At 38.0% G+C, this 18,646-nt stretch overlaps 3 protein-coding genes across 10 annotated transcripts in view; 1 reads left to right on the top strand and 2 right to left on the bottom strand.

The window, feature by feature from the left end:
* Nucleotides 1–112: 112 nt before the first annotated feature.
* LOC111248697 (glucose-6-phosphate exchanger SLC37A4-like) lies at nucleotides 113–14,400 on the top strand. Its single transcript, XM_022801484.2, has 7 exons — nucleotides 113–269; nucleotides 8,775–9,007; nucleotides 10,161–10,416; nucleotides 10,788–10,964; nucleotides 11,118–11,320; nucleotides 11,692–11,830; nucleotides 12,782–14,400. Exons 1-7 carry the CDS (start codon nucleotides 113–115, stop codon nucleotides 12,943–12,945), a joined length of 1,329 nt encoding a protein of 442 aa, XP_022657219.1. The 3' UTR covers nucleotides 12,946–14,400.
* myd (stromal cell derived factor mayday) lies at nucleotides 3,581–8,090 on the bottom strand. The gene is made up of 6 exons (XM_022801499.2): nucleotides 7,248–8,090; nucleotides 6,226–6,461; nucleotides 5,752–5,966; nucleotides 5,201–5,294; nucleotides 4,398–4,562; nucleotides 3,581–3,842 (listed from the first exon to the last, which is right to left on the bottom strand). Exons 1-6 carry the CDS (start codon nucleotides 7,306–7,308, stop codon nucleotides 3,645–3,647), a joined length of 969 nt encoding a protein of 322 aa, XP_022657234.1. The 5' UTR covers nucleotides 7,309–8,090; the 3' UTR covers nucleotides 3,581–3,644.
* Nucleotides 14,401–15,134: 734 nt separating the features above from the next.
* Nucleotides 15,135–18,646, bottom strand: part of LOC111248694 (tudor domain-containing protein 7B-like) — a 32,731-nt gene continuing 29,219 nt past the window's right edge. For 6 of the 8 annotated variants that reach the window (XM_086985888.1, XM_086985889.1, XM_086985890.1 and 3 more), the window contains one exon: nucleotides 15,135–18,541. In XM_086985888.1, the coding sequence (XP_086842014.1) occupies nucleotides 18,365–18,541 (177 nt within the window). In that variant the 3' untranslated portion in view covers nucleotides 15,135–18,364. The remainder of the gene's footprint in view (nucleotides 18,542–18,646) is intronic. The other 2 variants (XM_086985887.1, XM_086985894.1) reach the window with 2 other exon arrangements.

Genomic DNA, 18,646 nt, shown 5'->3' with positions numbered 1-18,646 from the left:
AGCTACGAGTGACGCAGAGCTACAACTTAACTGAGTGTGTGTGTGTGTGTTGTAAATCAATCGCTTGTGACTGTCGTCCTTCGAGGATCTACCTTCAAATTTGAATGCAGCGATGTTGGTCAAGGACGGCGAATCTCGTTTGAGGTGGCTGCAACTTATGGTCTTTGTAACTATGTTTGTCGGGTACGCCTGCTACGGCTACAACCGCAAAGGTGTGAGTTTAGCGTTGCCGAAACTTATGGAAGAGGGCTTGAAGAAGGAGCATGCAGGTAAGTCATAATGCATTGAGATGTCAGGAAAAAGCGCCGAACTTGTAAAACTCAAATAATTTTACAAATTCGGCGTCTTAACTTAAAAACTGATTAAAGAAGGTCATATTAATATTGTGAATGCATTTAGTTGTTAGCACTGTCTCAGTCAAACACTGGTGACGACGTAGATAACCCTATTAACAGAAAAGCTATCGTTTATTTATAGAACTCAGTACTGATACCGCTTGTACTCGTATAACCTTATTGAAACATCACTGTACTTCAGACTATAAAAACATGTTCTCCTATTGAGCTATTCATCAGGCCTAAAATAGGCTTATGTTGTATTTTGTTGTATTTCAAAAGTCAGAAGAAACTTACCGCACTTAGCGTACATTAAGCATTGATTATGTTCAATTAATATTGGCCCAAGTTGACAGGATTGAGATTTCCATAAAGTAGCCGCGCTTCTTGGTCGATATTGTATATTCATACATAGTAATATATGCATATAACGATGAAAATTTTCCAACAGTGAAAATACGTTCATTTTATTTTAACTTCTCTAAAACGTCTTTCTCAGTCAGAACGACCATAGAAACCTAGTTTTTCTATTAGATGGTATTCGAGCTTGATATCAGTTTTCTCATAATTCATTATTTAGCACTCCATAAGGAACTCCGTCCTTGTGAAATATTACATCACGTTTATTAGTAGCATTGAGTTAAAGCTAGCAGACTTCTATGATCATATAGATATGCCAAATGGCACATTTTTACTCTGGATTCCATTCCCCGATGTTCGATTTTCCTACGTCGACAGAAACAACTATCATTGGTCTACCGTCACATAGTGTCCTTAAAGATCTATTCAAGCAATTAGTTTCTATTGTGCCTGCGTCCAACTTGGCAGCCGCCGCCTCCTAAATTGTACAATCAAAAGTAGTCATTATGCCAGATACGATCCTGCATGAACGTTTGAATTGTGTTTTCGTTTATCAAATCTCCCCGAAATTGTGTTTAGTTTAGTGAAAGATTGCAACCGCTATTCACCGTCTAATTAACATGCGGTGCACTCATTGCCTTAAACTGTTCGTTCGGCTATCAGCGTCCTGCAAACACTATTATAAAGCCGCATTACCCTGTACGACTCTTAATGGCCCTAACACTGTTGCTGTCGAGCTTTCGTGCAGGACCTGGTTTACTTTAAATACTGCTGAGGTTCTATTAGCGGCTTGACATTACGGTACCATAGTGATCTCAGACTCTTGGACACAGCGTTCGTCAAGAGCGCCAAAGCTCCCCGCTAGTGCTGGACTAGAAGCAGACGCGTTGAAGAAGGGACACCTGCATGTACACTTGATTTATCGTCTTGTATTTAGTGAGCAGATGGTTTGGTGCTGTGAATTGCGAAATTTTGGTTTTGTGGTGCATCATTCCTGCGGACGACAGCGGTGCTCTTCTCGTCAATGTGTTTATAGATATGGGTAGTCATCAGTGGCTAATAGTGATGGTGGCTGGCCATGATCCAGCACACCTGCGATTAACGTCGAGAGAAAGTCCCGTTGAAGCAAAATGTTCCTTGAAGTATCTCTACTAATTTGGCTTATAAAACGCGAAAAATCTACGCATTTAGATCTATGCGATAATGAGTGCGCTTGCTAGTCCCTGTTCATAATGTCAGAGAAGTAGTTGAGTTTGTGTTGCACTGTCAGAAGCCGAATGAAAGGTCTATAAAGTGTTGATGCATTATATAATATGATGAACGAATACGACGTAGGGCTTGTTAGATAACGATTAGTTGTCACTAAGTGATTTAGACGGCACTTATGCAAGTGTACGGGTCCGCTTTGCATGACGGAGTAAAGTCCAGTATTGCTAGATCATAGATTTCCCTGATCCAAAAACTTGATGGGCAAACTCGTACTATGAAGTGAAACTGCAATGCATTGCACCAAGCCGATCATATATATACGTATTCATTCACCGTCTAGCTTTGTAATAGTACCTTACACTTGTTGCCCAGCACAGCTATGTACTGAAACGATGATAGTTTAGAGTCTATGATAGTTCGTCCCGGTTTTTGCAGCTAGGATATTTCTCCGACTGGAGACGACTGAATAGGACCGAGAAGAGATATCAAGAGATCACCAATGATCGATGATTAATGGCCTTTCAAAGTAGAAAAAGCCTGATGAAAAAAATCTTGAAGATGCAAGCGTGTGAAGAGAGGTGCACATGTAATAACGGGAGTGCTGAGTCCAGGGAATCTTCTACTGTTAACATAACTGATGGAGAAATTAATAGTGGAAACGGAGGGATGCTCGTCAGGGTGCCCTTAAAAATATTCTTCTACAATTTTAGTCCTCACAACTTGAAGTTATAAAATGAGGTAGTTATTTGGGAGCGTTTTCTTTTTTCTTAGTAATATGTTGGTTTCGGTAACATTTTGGAAAACACCCTGTACAAAAATATATTTAAACAAACATTTTACAATTGTGCAAAAATTTACCAAATACAACGCCAATATACTGCTATGTAGATATCATGTAGCAACCTACAGCTTATTTTTCCCCTTATTCTCATTAAGTAACGCTAGTATACATATTTTGAAACAATGCTATTCATATGTAAATTTTTATTAACCATGGGATCCCATCATACGTAAGATTCCAAAGAGATCTTTCGGTGAGCAGTTAAACCCATCAGAAGAAACATGGCTTCTTTAGCGTATCATACTTGTGTAAATAACTACATGCTTAATCTTTATTATATACAAAGGTAATAAACAGTGCGGGTCTTTAGCTTGTACATATTATATTTGCCAATGATGGGCAGAAGCAACAACAGGTGCACGGCTCTTATTGAACTAATCTCTCATATAGCTATCTACAAGCGAACGATGATCAGCGCCGCATCTTGATACAAAACCTCACAGACTCGCTTTGCTTACAAATTGTTTTCTGACAGCGATTATGAGTTTCTTGGATAAAGATTCGTTTTCATTGTTTTCCGGGCAGTTAACAAGCGACAAGACCTTTCGCTAGAATTTACTTTTGGTTTTGGCATGGCTAGATTTGGTCTTTCGGCTACGATTTTTCTAGTTTTTGTATACTATTGTGGAGTAGAGACATATCTATAACAAAAATACACAAAACAAGTAATATATTTATGGTACAGAGATGCCTCATCAGACGTTTGTTTTCAATTGATGAATTGATTCGTAATTAACAAATCTGCCTCAAGTGTTTGAAACCTTATTGTTTAACCCTGACATGAGTGAAAGATGTTCATTAACAATTTTCGACAAAAAGAAATTGAATTCAGTCGTGCGGCGAATTTTTAAAAGGATAATTTTATTAAGTATGATATGGTGTCATATCAAATTAATCATCTAGAACTCCTCATGAATATTTTTGGCTGCATTCACTGCCTTACTAGCCATAAACGTTGCTGCTTGCACGAGAACTTCGATCGTGGAAAGTTTTCCGTCCTTGTTGGTGTCCGCCTTACGAATCAATTCTTCAGCTTCCCTCTTTGCATGAATGGGGTTCATCGGGTCATTGTACAAAAGAAGCTCTTGCAACGTGACCTGTAAATGCCAAACGCCAACCTGAGAGTTAGCGGAGAAATAGGTCAAACGGCAAATAGCCAATTGTTTACAAGGCGAATACTGGTGTGTCGCTTATAGCGAGATAACTACGAGAAAGCGACCTCATCTGGGAACATTTCATTGTTAAACTATTTAAAGATAGCTGCGAATATAAATCGTACGATTTCGAGATGTTCGAGGGGAAAAGAATTCGTTACTTTTGGTACCTGAATAGCCGTGCATAGGCTTGTAAAAGAGCATTCTACATAGGCTTTGTTCACTTTTATTACACCATTGGACTGTTATTTAGGTTTAGACAATACTTTTCGCATAAAAGTTATAACTAGTCGTATAGTGTTGTTAATTAATGCACGATAATGTTACGCACTCCATATGTATATGGAAGTAGATTAAAAAATTAAAAAATGTTACATAAAATAAAATATTTCACATAAAAACTGTTAACGATCAAGTCACGTAGATGGCCACATCTATGACACACGCTTTTTATATGGATAAAAAAAACTTGAATTTAATTATCGGTGTTTAACAAACCTTTCCATCGTGATCCGCGTCTATAGCAGTATGAAACTCCACCTTTTTCTCAGCAGTCTTTTTTTCTGTATTGCCGCCTGTTTCTTTTGAATCGACGGTCGAGAATTCGTCTTCGCTCAAAGTTCCGTCTCCATCTGTGTCCAAATCGGAAATTATTTGCGTAACCTAAAATTAATAGAAAAAATCGACTGCAGAATACTGTCTATGTAAATTAATAGCAGATGGAAGAAAGCGGGCAATAAAAGTGAAAGCAATCACATAAATTTTTTTTTGTATTTTTTTGTATTGTAATATTTTTTACGTGCTGTGGTGCGGCAGTAATTTATGGTGATCTTTTTTGACCGCTCAAGCCACCACATGAACACATGGAAAGTAATTACGATTATTTGGTGCAGATTGTTGATTCGAAAATTAAAATTAAACTGCTTTTGCGGAAAAATTAATTATTGCTAGCATGATGCTAGAACGCAATGGCAAAATAGTGCCTTAAACATATTAAAATTATTATACTTAATAAGTTTTATTAATAAAGTTCAAAAGTTAATTTCATGTATAAAATCAAACCAGTAGCGAGAATTCCATCGGCTTCGCTTGATTTCGTTCAGAAGTGTCAACATTAGTTATTGATAGACAAACTGTAAAAATGTTGTCTAATTTTAATCATAGATGGTATATTTATATTGTTCAACATAAATTTAAGTTGGAATCAAAGTAAATCATTTATTGAAGGAGACGCGACAGTGCTTACATTGTCGAAGAGTTTTAGTACGAACATAATATCATCATCCACGGGTTTTAATTACCATATTGAGGAGCGAGACATGTGAGTGTTCTGGATGTCGAAAAGTGAGAAATTCGTCGATATTTAGTCCAGCGGGGTCGGTAGCTGTTTCGAACCTGAATAGATCAAGATTTAGCGAAATTCTCGACATTAGCGTATATCTAGGTGAGCTACATTTGTATCACCGCAATGTGCATTACTCAGGTGAAACACTAAGAAATATCGATTTTCCTATGGGCTGCCATTATTGTGCTCAAGGAAGTAGAAACAGTGTAGTTTTTATTTATCGGAACTATGCGAGTGTAAAGAAATCATTACAGCATCTGCCCAGATAATAGCAACAAATTTTTGACCTAAAATCTGCCGACCAGCAAATTTTTATTTTATTAATTATACATTTTATTATGAAAAATTATTAAAAATTAATACGATTAAGGGCAAGTATGTTTAGTTTTGAAAGGCCCAATTCAATCATAGGCCTTTATTGCAAATTTCACTATCATATGTTTGAAATTTCATAACGATTTTTTTCATCGTTAGACTTAAGAACAACAGTACGAGATGTTCCATTACCAAGCAGCCCGGTCAAGCATGATCTGTTCTTTAAGTTTGCGCGGAAGCCCTTTGAGGTCCCTGATGTATTTGTTGGAGTCCTCCTTCGAGTATCCGCTTTTGATGAGAGTGCCAAAGGCAAATTCCTCCCAAGATACTCGTCCATTGTGGTTATTATCCATGCTCACAAACGTGAAAAAATTATCCTTAGCTGCTTGTATAAAGTGGTCTTTTACCTAAAAAATAACGTCCAATTTAAGAGCAGTGTTAAATGGTTGAACTTATGTTAACGTTATCTTTGTACGGAGATTTCGGTATTATATTTCGTGGAATCATAAATGAACCTGTAAACAAATTAAACCATATATTTTCGGAATTTTGTCTAAATTGGAGCGATCGTTATTTTTTTTTTCTATGTTATTTGATTCAAATATTAATGTAATCGAAGACCAAGATGCGGGCGCGCAAAACTAAAAAGGGGTGTATTTTTCTCACCTTCGCATTGATCCACGTCTGAAGTTCAGGTAGATCAAGGAGGCCATTTTTGTCGACATCGGCATTATTGAACACTTGAGCAAGAACGTGCTCAGGGGTGAGCCCTAATGTGGTATTTCCATCGGTTATGTTTGAGCCCACAATAAGCTCTTTATGGAATTCTGCATTTAAATCACCATCCCTCTCAAGCGGAACTCCGTTAACGTGTGTTGAACGGGACCCTGGAAGGATACGGCCTGAAAAAAATCCACAACGTAGTACGAGGTATTAAGAATTAAAAAGATTTGAATGAACATTCACTAACTTTTCTTACTGGTGGTGTTCGCTAGTTGAGCCTACTACAAAAAAGTTTGTAATATGCAAAAGAAGTAACAACCATACATAAGTTATTACTAATAACTTATAACTAATAAGCACAAATGCAACTTTTCTGTTATCCAAACCGTTTACCAGAGATACACCAAACTGCCTACTGATAATTAATAAAAAAAAAACTTAAATAGTGCTATTTGAATAGAGATCTACAATCTTTTCAAGTTTGATTTTTGATTAAGCTCGAACTTCGATTTTCTCTGAGCATTGCTGTGCCTTACGTTGCAGACTGCCAATCTCAGCCGATTTGTTAAAAGGCCTGAAAATATGAGAAGACTAAGTAAAAACAAACTGTGACAAGTGTGTACAATGTGCGGTTATAGCAAAGCTATTCTTATCTGTAGCCTGATAGGGACTCTTTTTGGCCATTGTTTGCTCTCATCTATCTTGCAAATATCATTTACTTTAAACGCCAGTAATGCTCTCTAACCTCAAAAACTGCAGTTATCACGTATGAACAGTATTATGTTATGCAGTACTTTCTTAGCCGATATAGCACACATGGGCACTGTGTAAGTTCCTAAGCCCTTGACAAGATCGAAGCAAGTAAACATCTGTGTAATAGAACGGACACTGAGCATGACTACGTAATCAACGCTTCTTATTGTCATTGTATTGATGTCCCGCAATCAGCATTACAATCAACTTACCCGTAACAATCACGCTGCATAGGCCAATTACCAGTAGGTAGCCAAGGTGTTCCTTATTCATCTTCGTTTTTGCCTTTCTGCTTGTGTAAGAACACAAAATAACTCACAACGATATACACGTCATTTGTCAACTCTTCCAGTTACGGTACAGAAACTAAGTATCGTAGCAGTTTTGTGGTGAATCGAAAAAAACACCGTCAATTTCTCTAATACTGTTCACTGGCACCGCTCTATACGACAGCATTCAACGTTCTTCTCATATAAATAAAAAATATATATATACCTTGACGCTATGAATACTTTACGGCGTAGTGTTTTTTTCATACTCAGTTTTTCTTTTTGGAAATGTTTGTCGAGGAAGTATCGCCTCCTTGTGTTGTATTCTTCTTGCGGACAGTTTATCTCAATCAAATAGTTGTCGCATCTGGGTATCATTGGCATTTTCTACATAGAGTTAGCCCATAAAAGCACAATCCGTTCACATTCTGTCTTAGTGCCATCAACTACTGGTAATTAGTAGCGTCGATATAAGGAATATTAGGGTTGTTCGCCGAAAAGAACGACCACAGTTCTAATGTTTGTAGGACTGCGCCAAACGATTCTGGAAGTAACGAAGGTGAAGCTACACTGAAAGCGTTCAGCGACTATACGTTTGCATCGTTTTCGCTGGCTGCGTATGTAATGGTAATGATCAGACAGACAAAGGTTCATTCAAGCTGGTCTGCTTCCTTTTCAAAACCCCAATGAATAGCAAGCGGACGAATTGGCACTGGATAGAACAAACCAACGGCACGCTATAGTACCAGTTTTCGTTGCGCCAATAACAAAGACTAGAGCACCCGGGTAAAGAAAGACCGAGCTCTTGGGAGAGGGAAGGGTACTGCTGCGCATCGCAGACGAGCCCCGATCTTCTTGAGAGAGAGAGAACCGCGATTTCGGCAAGCACTAGGTCAATCAAGGTTCTAAATTCTATTAATAAAGTACTCGGAATATATTCATTTATCGGACATCGTCTTTGAAATTAGCCGTGAACGGGTCACAAGCAGTATTGTACAGTGCGATAGCGCTGATCCTAGAGTTTTAGTACCTTAAAAACGAGTCTATTAGATGGTGTGTAATTTCGCAATGGAATGGGTAGATCGCACCAAGCAGTACCTGGATCCGAAAATTGCTTTGAACACTCAGGAATAGTATGTAGATGGCAAAAAAAATGCCTAAACACTTGTTTATTATTAACCCAATATATGTGTATTCAGGTTATTATTATTTATATTACAAGTTTCTCTATTCAAAGGATGTCTGTTAATGGAAACATGCTATTAGTACGGTCTACGCACACTATTGTATTGTTCTAATCACATATCAACCCTATTCTCAGCCGAACATTTTTACCTTCCGTTGAAATGTTTTTGTCTTGTCAATTTTAAGGAATCATTTAAAGTGTCTGGTAAGTATGTTGTCGAAAACGGTAGTGAACTGTACATCAATTTAGCATATGTCGTTTTGGCCCTATCCTTACTTTGACAGGTTTAATTGTGTCCTGTCAGAACCTGGCGTATGCTGTAAGCAAATTCGCAGGAGGCATTTTATCGGATCAGCTATCAGCCCGACGTTTGTTCTCCTGTGGCCTTATCTTGTCCGGTATTGCGACATTGCTGTTTGGCTCAGCCAATTCCATCGGCCTGTTCTGCACCTACTGGTTCCTTAATGGGTTCGCCCAGGGTGCAGGATGGCCCAGCTGCGCGAAAATTATTCGACAGGTAAGATCTTACGGAACAATGTTTATATAGAAGCTTTTAAATGTGTGTGGACGTGAAAATTTGATAATTTTCTTAGTAATGTATAGTGCAAAGTTTCATCGAATACCTATAATACGCTATAACCTAATACTGTAAAAAGGACGATTTTGTCGCACAAATATAGAAATCAATTACTAACATTCAGTTGGGGTGACACTTAAATAAGCCCTGTTTTTGTGGATTGTTTCCAAACTGGGATATTTATTTTTCGTACTGTTTTTTTTTGTGAAGCTATTGTCGTATTTGGATACCCTTGTTTTAGGCTCCAAAGGTGGGTACGTTAGTTAAGCAAAAAATGTGTTTCACGTTTCTCATTTGGCTCCCACCGTGGTTGAAGACTATCAGAACAATCCCAGAATAAATGTGGTGTGTACGACGTGGGCTCTAATAGCTGAAAGTAGGAACTTACAAGTGGCTTGCTAATTCGAGAACGGCATTTCTGCTTGGCTTTTTCGAACCTGTCGAATATTGTTACCTTGACCCTTTTTAAAGGGAGAAAATTGCTAGGTAAGGTTGCAGCAGCTAGATACGGAATTTCGGCTATCTGCAGAACAAATATCTTGGGTTGCTTACTTAGCTTTTTGGCATTCGCAAAGAATGCATAGCAAAGGATATGGTAATAAAGCGTGTGTAGGAAATTCTCTACTTTTTTCGCACCCCGACTTCTACTCATTTGGGGGTAAATTCATGATTTGAACCAAACAACGACAACAGCTCCACAAGGAAATGTAATCTATTTTGAACAGTACATAAAATTTATACAGCATCAGTGAACGAAATGGAAGTTAATAAACGAAAATGGCCATCACTTATGCATGAAGCACATGGCTTTCCAGTCTTTACACTTCCAGGGAGGTTTCAAGTATACCTTATAAGTCATAGAGCTTTACTGTTTCTGAACGCTCTTGAGTGAAGTCTCTCTTTTTGGTCACTTGTGTTGCTGCCATTAACACAGCTTAATTTTAGAAACATCATTTTGTCGAATGGATGTCTCTTTTTTCTCTACTTCCTTTAGCCTATGACGCTTATCGTCGTAATCTAAGCTGTATACTTTATCTAAAGAACTGATTTCATTTTTATGGTTCTTGACATGGTAATCTGCTGTACTCTCAAGTGGTACCATCCGTCCCAGTTCGGTACTTGGTGGAGTATTCTGTCAGCCTCCACAAACGTTTCCGGTGGAATCGCTCCATTCGTAGTCACATGGGTGATACTTCACCACGGCTGGAGAGCATCGCTCTTCGTAGCTGGGGGTGTCTCTGTTGCAATGGGGTTGATTAGCCTCTTCACTCTATTCAACTCACCGCTAGATCTCGGACTGCCCAGTCCACTTACGTCTGGGGACTCATCATCAACGAACAAAAAAACAGGTTTCTCGTATCGCTTAGTTTAGGTAAAACACACTTAACATTATACGTCCCCGGAGTCTAAACCAAACCTGATACCCGTTTATATAAGTCGTTTTCATTGACTGGGGGTTCATTCACTTTACCTGAAACTGTAGTATAAAATACCTTGTATGTACCATAAATTTGTATCTTAACAACTTTGGTACAGCTCTTTGATACGAAATTAGGTTACAGTAGATGAACACTTATAAAAATGCACGTTGAAGCTCTAAGTCATACCTTTTTATTGTATAGCACATAAATGCTAAACCATTTGTGTAGAAAAAAAGTACCGTTTTTTGCTTCGCCGGAAAGAATAAACAGAAATATGGGTTGATCACATTTAACTGCAGACGAAGAGGCCAAACCTACAAAAGCAGCCAAGGAGGGAGGCCTGGCTGACCTTCTGAGAAGTTTCTTCCTCTGGCTAATAGCAGGTGGCTACCTAATTGTGTTTGCCGCTAAAACCGCTGCCGTTGACTGGGGGCAAGTTTACCTTATGGATGAACACAAACATTCGGCCTATGACGGTAAGCGTAATTTACCTCTTTAAATTTACTGGTTGTAGCATGGACAGTTTTTTTTTTATCAAGAGGACTCGACAACTCTGTATTGTCATTTAACTTTTTTCAAAAAATGCATTTTCCTGTCTAGTTTTAATAATTGTTTCGTTCGAGTAACAGGCAGTACGCTGACATCAAGTATCGAGTCCGGAGGTTTCTTTGGCGGTATTCTCGCTGGTATGGTAACGGATGTGCTCGTCGCGAGACACAACCGGCGCTTGTATAAGAATAATGCTCGAATTCCTATAGCTGTGTTTTGTTCTCTAATTGCCGCTGGCTGTTTCCATCTACTTGTCTTCAACGTCGACCATAGCACATCAAAGGTGATTGAATCTCGATTGACGATATTGGGGCCGATCAATTTATGAGGTAGATGTCGATACCTCGATAGGAAATTTGCTGTTGCAATAACGTGAGCGCCTCGCCATAATTCACTTGCTACCACGTTATCAGAAATCGTAGCTTATTGATAAGTTTTATAGGCATTATTTGTCTAATATAATCAGACTGTAAGCAATAAGCATTTGACCAGAGTAATGTGAAATATAACGGTACCAGTTCCGTCAATTCGTCCACATAACAAAAAGTCAAACGAAGATCCGTTTCTACCACGCAAAGAGGAAAAACAAGAATCCCAATACGGGTAAGTGGTAATATAATTTTACGATTTTTTCATGTTATTATGTTTTGACAGATCTACATCGCTGGCTTGGGAGCGGTTCTGGGCGCAAGTCTCTACGGAAACATCACGCTTTTCGGTATCATAGCATCGGAATCAGCACCTTTTCATCTGTCCGGTTCCTCGCATGCGCTAGCGGCACTCGCTGGCAACAGTACGTCTTCCCTGTTTTGCCAAAATCTTAATTTTTTAGGGTGTCATAGTTGGCTAGTCATCACAAACAAAGCCATGAGAGTGCGTCGATAAGTATGTTAGCGTTTGCGTTTAAATTAAAAAATATATATATTATATAAACGACTGGACCTGTCTATGTAATCTGATAATTACAGAAAAACTGTTATAAATATGTGTATGTGCTCCCAAGATGCTTCAAATGAGCTCTTTTAGATAAACAAGGAATACTATATCTCTCATATTAAGCATGTCGTTTTTTAGCATAGCCCTTCTTTTTGGTTAGAAAAATCTAATTCTCGTTTGAAAGCAAGGACATTGTTACATTTTTTTACTGTGTAACTTTATTGGTCGATGCTATCTAGAGGTATTTTGTTAGTTAGATGTATATCCTTGCTTCTATCACTTCGTTTGTCTCATTCAAACATCTGTATTGCTCCTCTGGGCGAGAGCCTCACTTTTAAAAGCATCTGGAAATATGATCAAAACAGCGCAAAAGAAATGTTTGCAGAACACGTCGATGACGCTACTCCTTCCTTATGTTGTGCATTTAATTCCCATCACTTCAGGACGAGCTTTAGGCCAAAGTTTTTCCAATTTAGACCGAATTATCTAACTGAACAGGTGCTATTAATGCCGTGGCAAAGACTTAGTTCGTTAATTTTATTTATGCGTGGTTCATGAGCAGGTCGATTTGCGTGGATGATTCCTCTTTTTCGCATGTGTAATCGTATGTACAAATAATGGTGTTATATTCCCATTTTTCAGGTTAAACATACTTGTCAATTTAATGCATGCTCAAAAAAAATCTGGTTTTTTCTCTAGCAGCTCGGTTCAGGCTTGAAAATATCGTAATGCTCTATGCACATCTACAGCAAGATTGTAAAGCCCTTGAAATTTCCCTATTTTTTCTAATATTTCTAATCATTTGCAGTTGGTGCTATCGTATCGGGTCTTCCTCTCAGTATGCTGGCAAGCGCCATGGGCTGGCGGTCTGTCTTCCTTCTGCTGGAAGTATTCTGTGCGACTGCTGCAGTCGTCCTATCCGTGCTCCTGCGCGTGGACGCACGTATTGCGAGGCATTTGCATCAAGACTAAGTATTAGAACAATCCACTTCTATTAATCCTCTACATGCCGGGGCCTCAAATGATAGAATTCACTAAATTTGACGAAAAATATAGTGTTTCAGAGGCACGTAGCGCTGTCATGTTACGACGCCCATAACTGGAATACACCCAGATGCTCGAATTCAAAACAACAAACGTCGAAAAATACCAGTAATATTAGCGTGGTACGACCCGGAAAAGATATTGTTGGGTTTCTCGTCCAACACGACGAGACCACACTAGACTGCGAAATAATTTTCCGTATATACTACCTGGACTAATTTTCTTCTATTTCTACGCAACGATGACATGTCGAATGTCTAAGAAGGCAATCTACATAGCACCGTGCATCTACATTTTTTATCCATTTACGTTAATTCAAAAAGCTTATTCCAATCAGCATCAACGGAATTCTTGATAAGACGACCGTTTGAAGCTCCGTCTACGATAAGTGACGTCTAAAGGCGAATTTATCATTTATATTGTGTGCACATTTGTGGCCGTTTCTTCCGACCACAATAAACCGGTGCAAAGTAGAAATGCTTTTGATCAACCAAACTGGAACTAACACGTTAGGAATGACCCTAATGTGGTACTTTAGAACAGAAATTAAAGCACTAATGCGTTCTATTATTTATTTCCTGTTAGAAATTCTACTAAGTTTAAAAGATAGTAGAAATGATTAAGCAAATTCACATAGAACGTATCATATATGAAAAAACAACCGATTTAATAACAAACATCAACGCACTGGAATCTAATTAGGATTACAGAATGACAAATTAAGTCTGACCGGGACGTCGATGCAGAACTGTCAGTTTAATCTAAGTTATATAGCCAGTTTTTTCTACGGTACACACCACAAACGTAATTTTATCACTGACACAAACAGGCGTGTTTTAACCGTGAAGACTTGCGCACGTAGGTCTTACAAATTCGATATATTTTCATGTGCGCCTCTAGCATACTACGTAAACTTCAGTGATGTTTCCTAACGAATGTCTGAGGGTACGGTCCAAGATGGGCTAATTGACTCGCGAATCGTAATCCCGATATTTCTCCTCAGGTAACGGCTTCAAGAAAAGCAAGGTACTTTTAAATTAACACGACATGGCAGACTCACTTCTACATGCCACACGACGTTGCTGATTATGATTCTAAATTGTTCGTGGTATTGTAGCGCTCTTTGTGTAAGTCTCTTAACGATTTTGGTCAGCTTTATCTATCCGTGTAGACGAATAACGAACAACCAATAAAAGAAAATGTCATGTTAAGAGAAAACAAAGTGAAATAGAATATGATTTGTTCGATTTTTGAAAAAAAAATGTTTAAAGTATATTTAAAATAATGAGAAAATAGTTCTTTGAAGTAAATCCTAATGTAGTGCGTTTGTCAAAGGAGGAAAATAAAATTTACAAAGAAACCTATTTGTATATGCTTTGAAAAGTACTTGCTATTTTTTTCGCTCTAATGTAAACTAAATTTTCTAAATTCTGCCCAGACTGAATTTACTCTATCTCATGATAAACGAGAGGCAGAAATCTATCATGGGGATAGCTTTCAGCCTGAGTTGTTTCTCCTGTGAACGATAGCGATTACTACAAAATGTAATTTTTTTCCACTCTAAAACGCAAGAAGCAAATTAATTGTCACGATTTCCTAAGGGCTTTCGATCGTATTGTATTTTATCTGAGGATCGTAAAATTTTATCGTGGAACTCCAGGCCACATTAAAGAGTAGATAACTACTCAAAAATGTCTCTACCTTCAAATAATTAACTGAATAAGAGCTTCAAATGCTTTTACTTCCGTCAAGACCAAGTTTGTACTCTAGTTTGGCAGCATGGTAAACGACGACGTACGTTATCATCGCGCGAACTCAGGGGGCGGTATACGCGAAGTGAAAAGAAAAAAATAGCCGACCTTTATATGACGATCGTTAAATCTGCGCTAACAAATTCAACGTTTTCCTCGATTACAGGTTGTTACAGATTGAGTTGTAAGCACACTCGAATAATATTATATACAGAAAAATACACGCTTCGGTCTTGACGTCTTGAATCGCCGTCTGACTATAATACATACGCCGTTCGCTTGCAAGCCTAAACTTTTCGCCATAATTAATAGGTCACTGTAGAAGAAGAGAAAAAAAAAAAAAGAAGTAGGGAAAACAGCCAAATATATCCAATACGTTCACTGAAGTCCAACAAGAGGTTTATTACTTGTTTATGCATCGTTGTTGTCACTTCATACGCTTCATAGATATTTTGGTGTCAGTCGTCCCTTGCTTTTACGCTATAAACTTGTTTTTTGTTGTCTTTCGCTCGCTTTCTATTTCATAACCGTAAAGCGGTGTTATTATATCGCTCGTTACATGCATGTTAAATCATAATGTATCCGTTTAGTATATGTGAAATAGTTGATCACTTAGTGGATTTTTTCGTCGATTTTTTCGATTTGTTTAACATTTTTTTTTGTGCTTATTTTCTGCTTCTGCACATTAGTTTTGTCTGTGCTTGAATCGTTATTTAGTTGAATCGTTATTAAGTAGTCAGAACTGATCAGTCGCACTTCGCTTCGTCTGGTGTTATTTAATCAGCTCACTTTTGTAAATCGTAATAACCTCTTCGTATTTTGTCATATATTAAGAACGGCTCCTTTCTTGAACGTCGATTAACTTGCATAGGAAGACGCTTATAAACCCTATTTTTCCTCAACATACCCGCTGTTTCATCCGTAGGCTCATATCTATATGTACATTCGTATTCACAAAATCTGCTAGCAACATGTAATAGCGACATGGCGATGCTGTAACTACCAGATCATCTACAAGCTATATAAGTCTCTGTTTGTTGGTACTATGCACCAGTTCTTCCATTATTTGCGCCCGACATGACACATCCAATCATTTCCAATAAACCCAATGCTATCTCGAATTTATCTAGTTCACCTTAATAGTGCGTAATAAAGAATGATATATAGAAAATATTGCAATAAACACAGCATAGGTCCATAGCAGGATTTCCGGAAGATGTCCATTCTTATTTTCGTAAGTGAAGTTTTTTTGGCAATGACCGTAGAGAATTATAGTTGTGCTCATGATTTTCTATCGAAGAGATGTTACTGTATGCGATGGTTGAGATTAGTGATGGCTCGTGCCTATTTCTAGATTTGTGGTGAAAAAGGACATAGTTCGCCCATTTCGTTAGGTTTTTTTTGTTGTAAAAAATCGGTGCTTTTTTTCCATTAAACGCTTGACTAGATGCATTACTGAATTGGAACCGAATAGGGCAATGAAGCCCACGATACATTTTTGTTATCAATGACTGCTCATATATAGGTGAATTCGTTTATTTGAAATTAATAAGGAGAAAATAAAGCAGCGCCAGGTATCGAAAGTCCTGAACACAACAGTCGATATCGGGCATGAAGGCCCGTTAACAATCGGCGAACTGACAGCAAACCAAATTAGGGCATTCGGTAGAAACACGTACGAATATGGGTTCTTGCGTTGACACCATGTAATCTGTCTGTTTTTCGCTCTTGATCTTTCTCCCCTGTAAAACCGCAGTGGAAGTTAAGTAATCGATCGATTGAATACTTCTTAAATATATAAATATCATTATCAGTATTGTCACCATAGCATTTGAATAGCCCGCCACCACGTGCCGTGTATCACTTAGGTGCCTTCGTCAGCGTGATTTGGTGGAAGATTTATCATATTTTTTGCCATTACAATCTCTATATAAATATTACTTCGACTTCCAACATTTGCTTTTTTTTAGCATAATATTGATTGCAATGATAACATTCATACTAATACTCCTGTCTGTTACAGTGTTTTTAGCTTCTCATTCTGTTGTTGCTGTTCGCCTTCACTGCGTCGGCCTTTGTTGTCGACGACATGTCTCTAAAGACTGCTGCGATTTTTCATCGATGCTTTGACGTACGTCAGATATATGCGCTAGTGCTAGGGGCAGCTGTTCGCCGACGGGCTGACTGCCAGTGAGTCGGCTTTTATGAATTTTCGCATTAGTTTCGGCCCACTCGATTTATTTACGTGATCAAATTTGGGCTGATGGCCAGCTTATTCCAGTAGGGGATTGAGAACAAAAGTTGGCCTCGGCCAACGTTTTGACCCGTCTGGTCAATGTTCTTAGGGTAAATCGGCTATTATTACCCGATCCGAACCCAGAAAGTGAGCCCAAACCCAATGAAACAATACTCATCGTTTCACTCCGCAGACATATTATTTCCATGTTTGATTACTATTTTCGTATTGACACATTACTAACCACCATTTAGTCAACGTAATCCGAATAGTTAGCCACCATTGTTGTTTGATAAAATCAAAAAAATATGTTAAACTAAAAAGCGAACTGGGCAATAACAGCCGATCTGGCTATGCGTTGTAGGTTTTATATTGTTTTTATAATATATATTAGTGTCTCTTTACTTATTTGCCACGAATATTTTCTTCATATTGAATTCAAGTTATTATAGTTCTTTTTACTATTTTATCTTTGTTATATTAATAATAATTATTATTATTATTATTATTAATAGTTATTGTTACCGCAAAGCAGATGATCTCACACCAGAAGCACTCAGATTAGTATACAATAGAATTACATATATTAATATAATGTATCATCGTCAATTCGGAGTAAGGATCTCCTTTTCTCTAGTTTACTTATATAACTATATCTCACTTAAGATGTTTAGTTACTAAATTTAATTGGCATCGCTCCAACAGAATCTTTCTCATTTATCACTAGCATGAATGTACCATCAAAAACAAACGTTTCATTTTAAATATTCGCGTTTTTCCCATTATTCTCTTCTGGGTGTTTCGTAATGATGCGGTCCTCTCTTCAGCTATAGACGTTTTTTTCTTAGTTCAGACCGTTGTTATGGTTTTTTTTTTTTTTTTTGCGTTAATACCGTATTTTCTTCTCTCATTTGCTTGCACTCATTGTTGGTTTTCTGTTGTATAACCGTGTGCAGCACTCGTATATATTTATAATTAGGTTATTATTACTATTACCATCACTATGTGTATCTCTTTATCGATATCTGCACTAGTTTCCTTTTTCTCATTGGTAATTCGGCTGTAGCGTACATTCGTTATTTGTCCTGTCGTAGTAGTCACTTCTGTTCTTAATCAATTTGCTTTTTATGGGCCTCCTCTTATAGGCACCCCCATATTAGGTACAGGTAGTGTATCCTTTTAACATTAGATGTGTGCTAGCAGTTATTACTACGAGCATAACGAAGACGTAAACCACCCCCGATTAATCGAAAGGGTTATTGTCTTTTTGGTTTTTCGGTTTCTTTAGCATTCTTTATGCATAAATCTGTTAATATTATTGCCTGTAACACGTTGACGATAGCCGTCACAGGTCGCCGCTTCAGGTGGCTTCATCCTTAACGATCGCTAGCAGGTTCATTTCAGCGTAGAGATCGCGTAGAGCAAGATCTTCTTCGAAGAGTTCGAGTGCAAGACTGAATGTGGGCGAGGGCGTAACGCGAGAGTCTTCCGAGTGGTCGCAAATCTTCCCTTCAAGATCTCGACCAGTAATGTGCTTCTGTAATTATAGTGGAACATTATAAACGTATGCATTTATTTAAATGGAAAGACGTGTATTTAATCAGTGATGACGTCTACCTAAGCCACATTCACTTCATACTTA

The sequence above is a fragment of the Varroa destructor genome, unplaced genomic scaffold (assembly GCF_002443255.2).
Source record: "Varroa destructor unplaced genomic scaffold, Vdes_3.0 BEIS01000004.1, whole genome shotgun sequence".
NCBI classification, from domain to species: Eukaryota; Metazoa; Arthropoda; class Arachnida; order Mesostigmata; family Varroidae; genus Varroa; species Varroa destructor.
The sequence above is the reverse complement of the archived record's forward strand: the minus strand, read 5'-3'. Positions and strand labels throughout refer to the sequence as shown.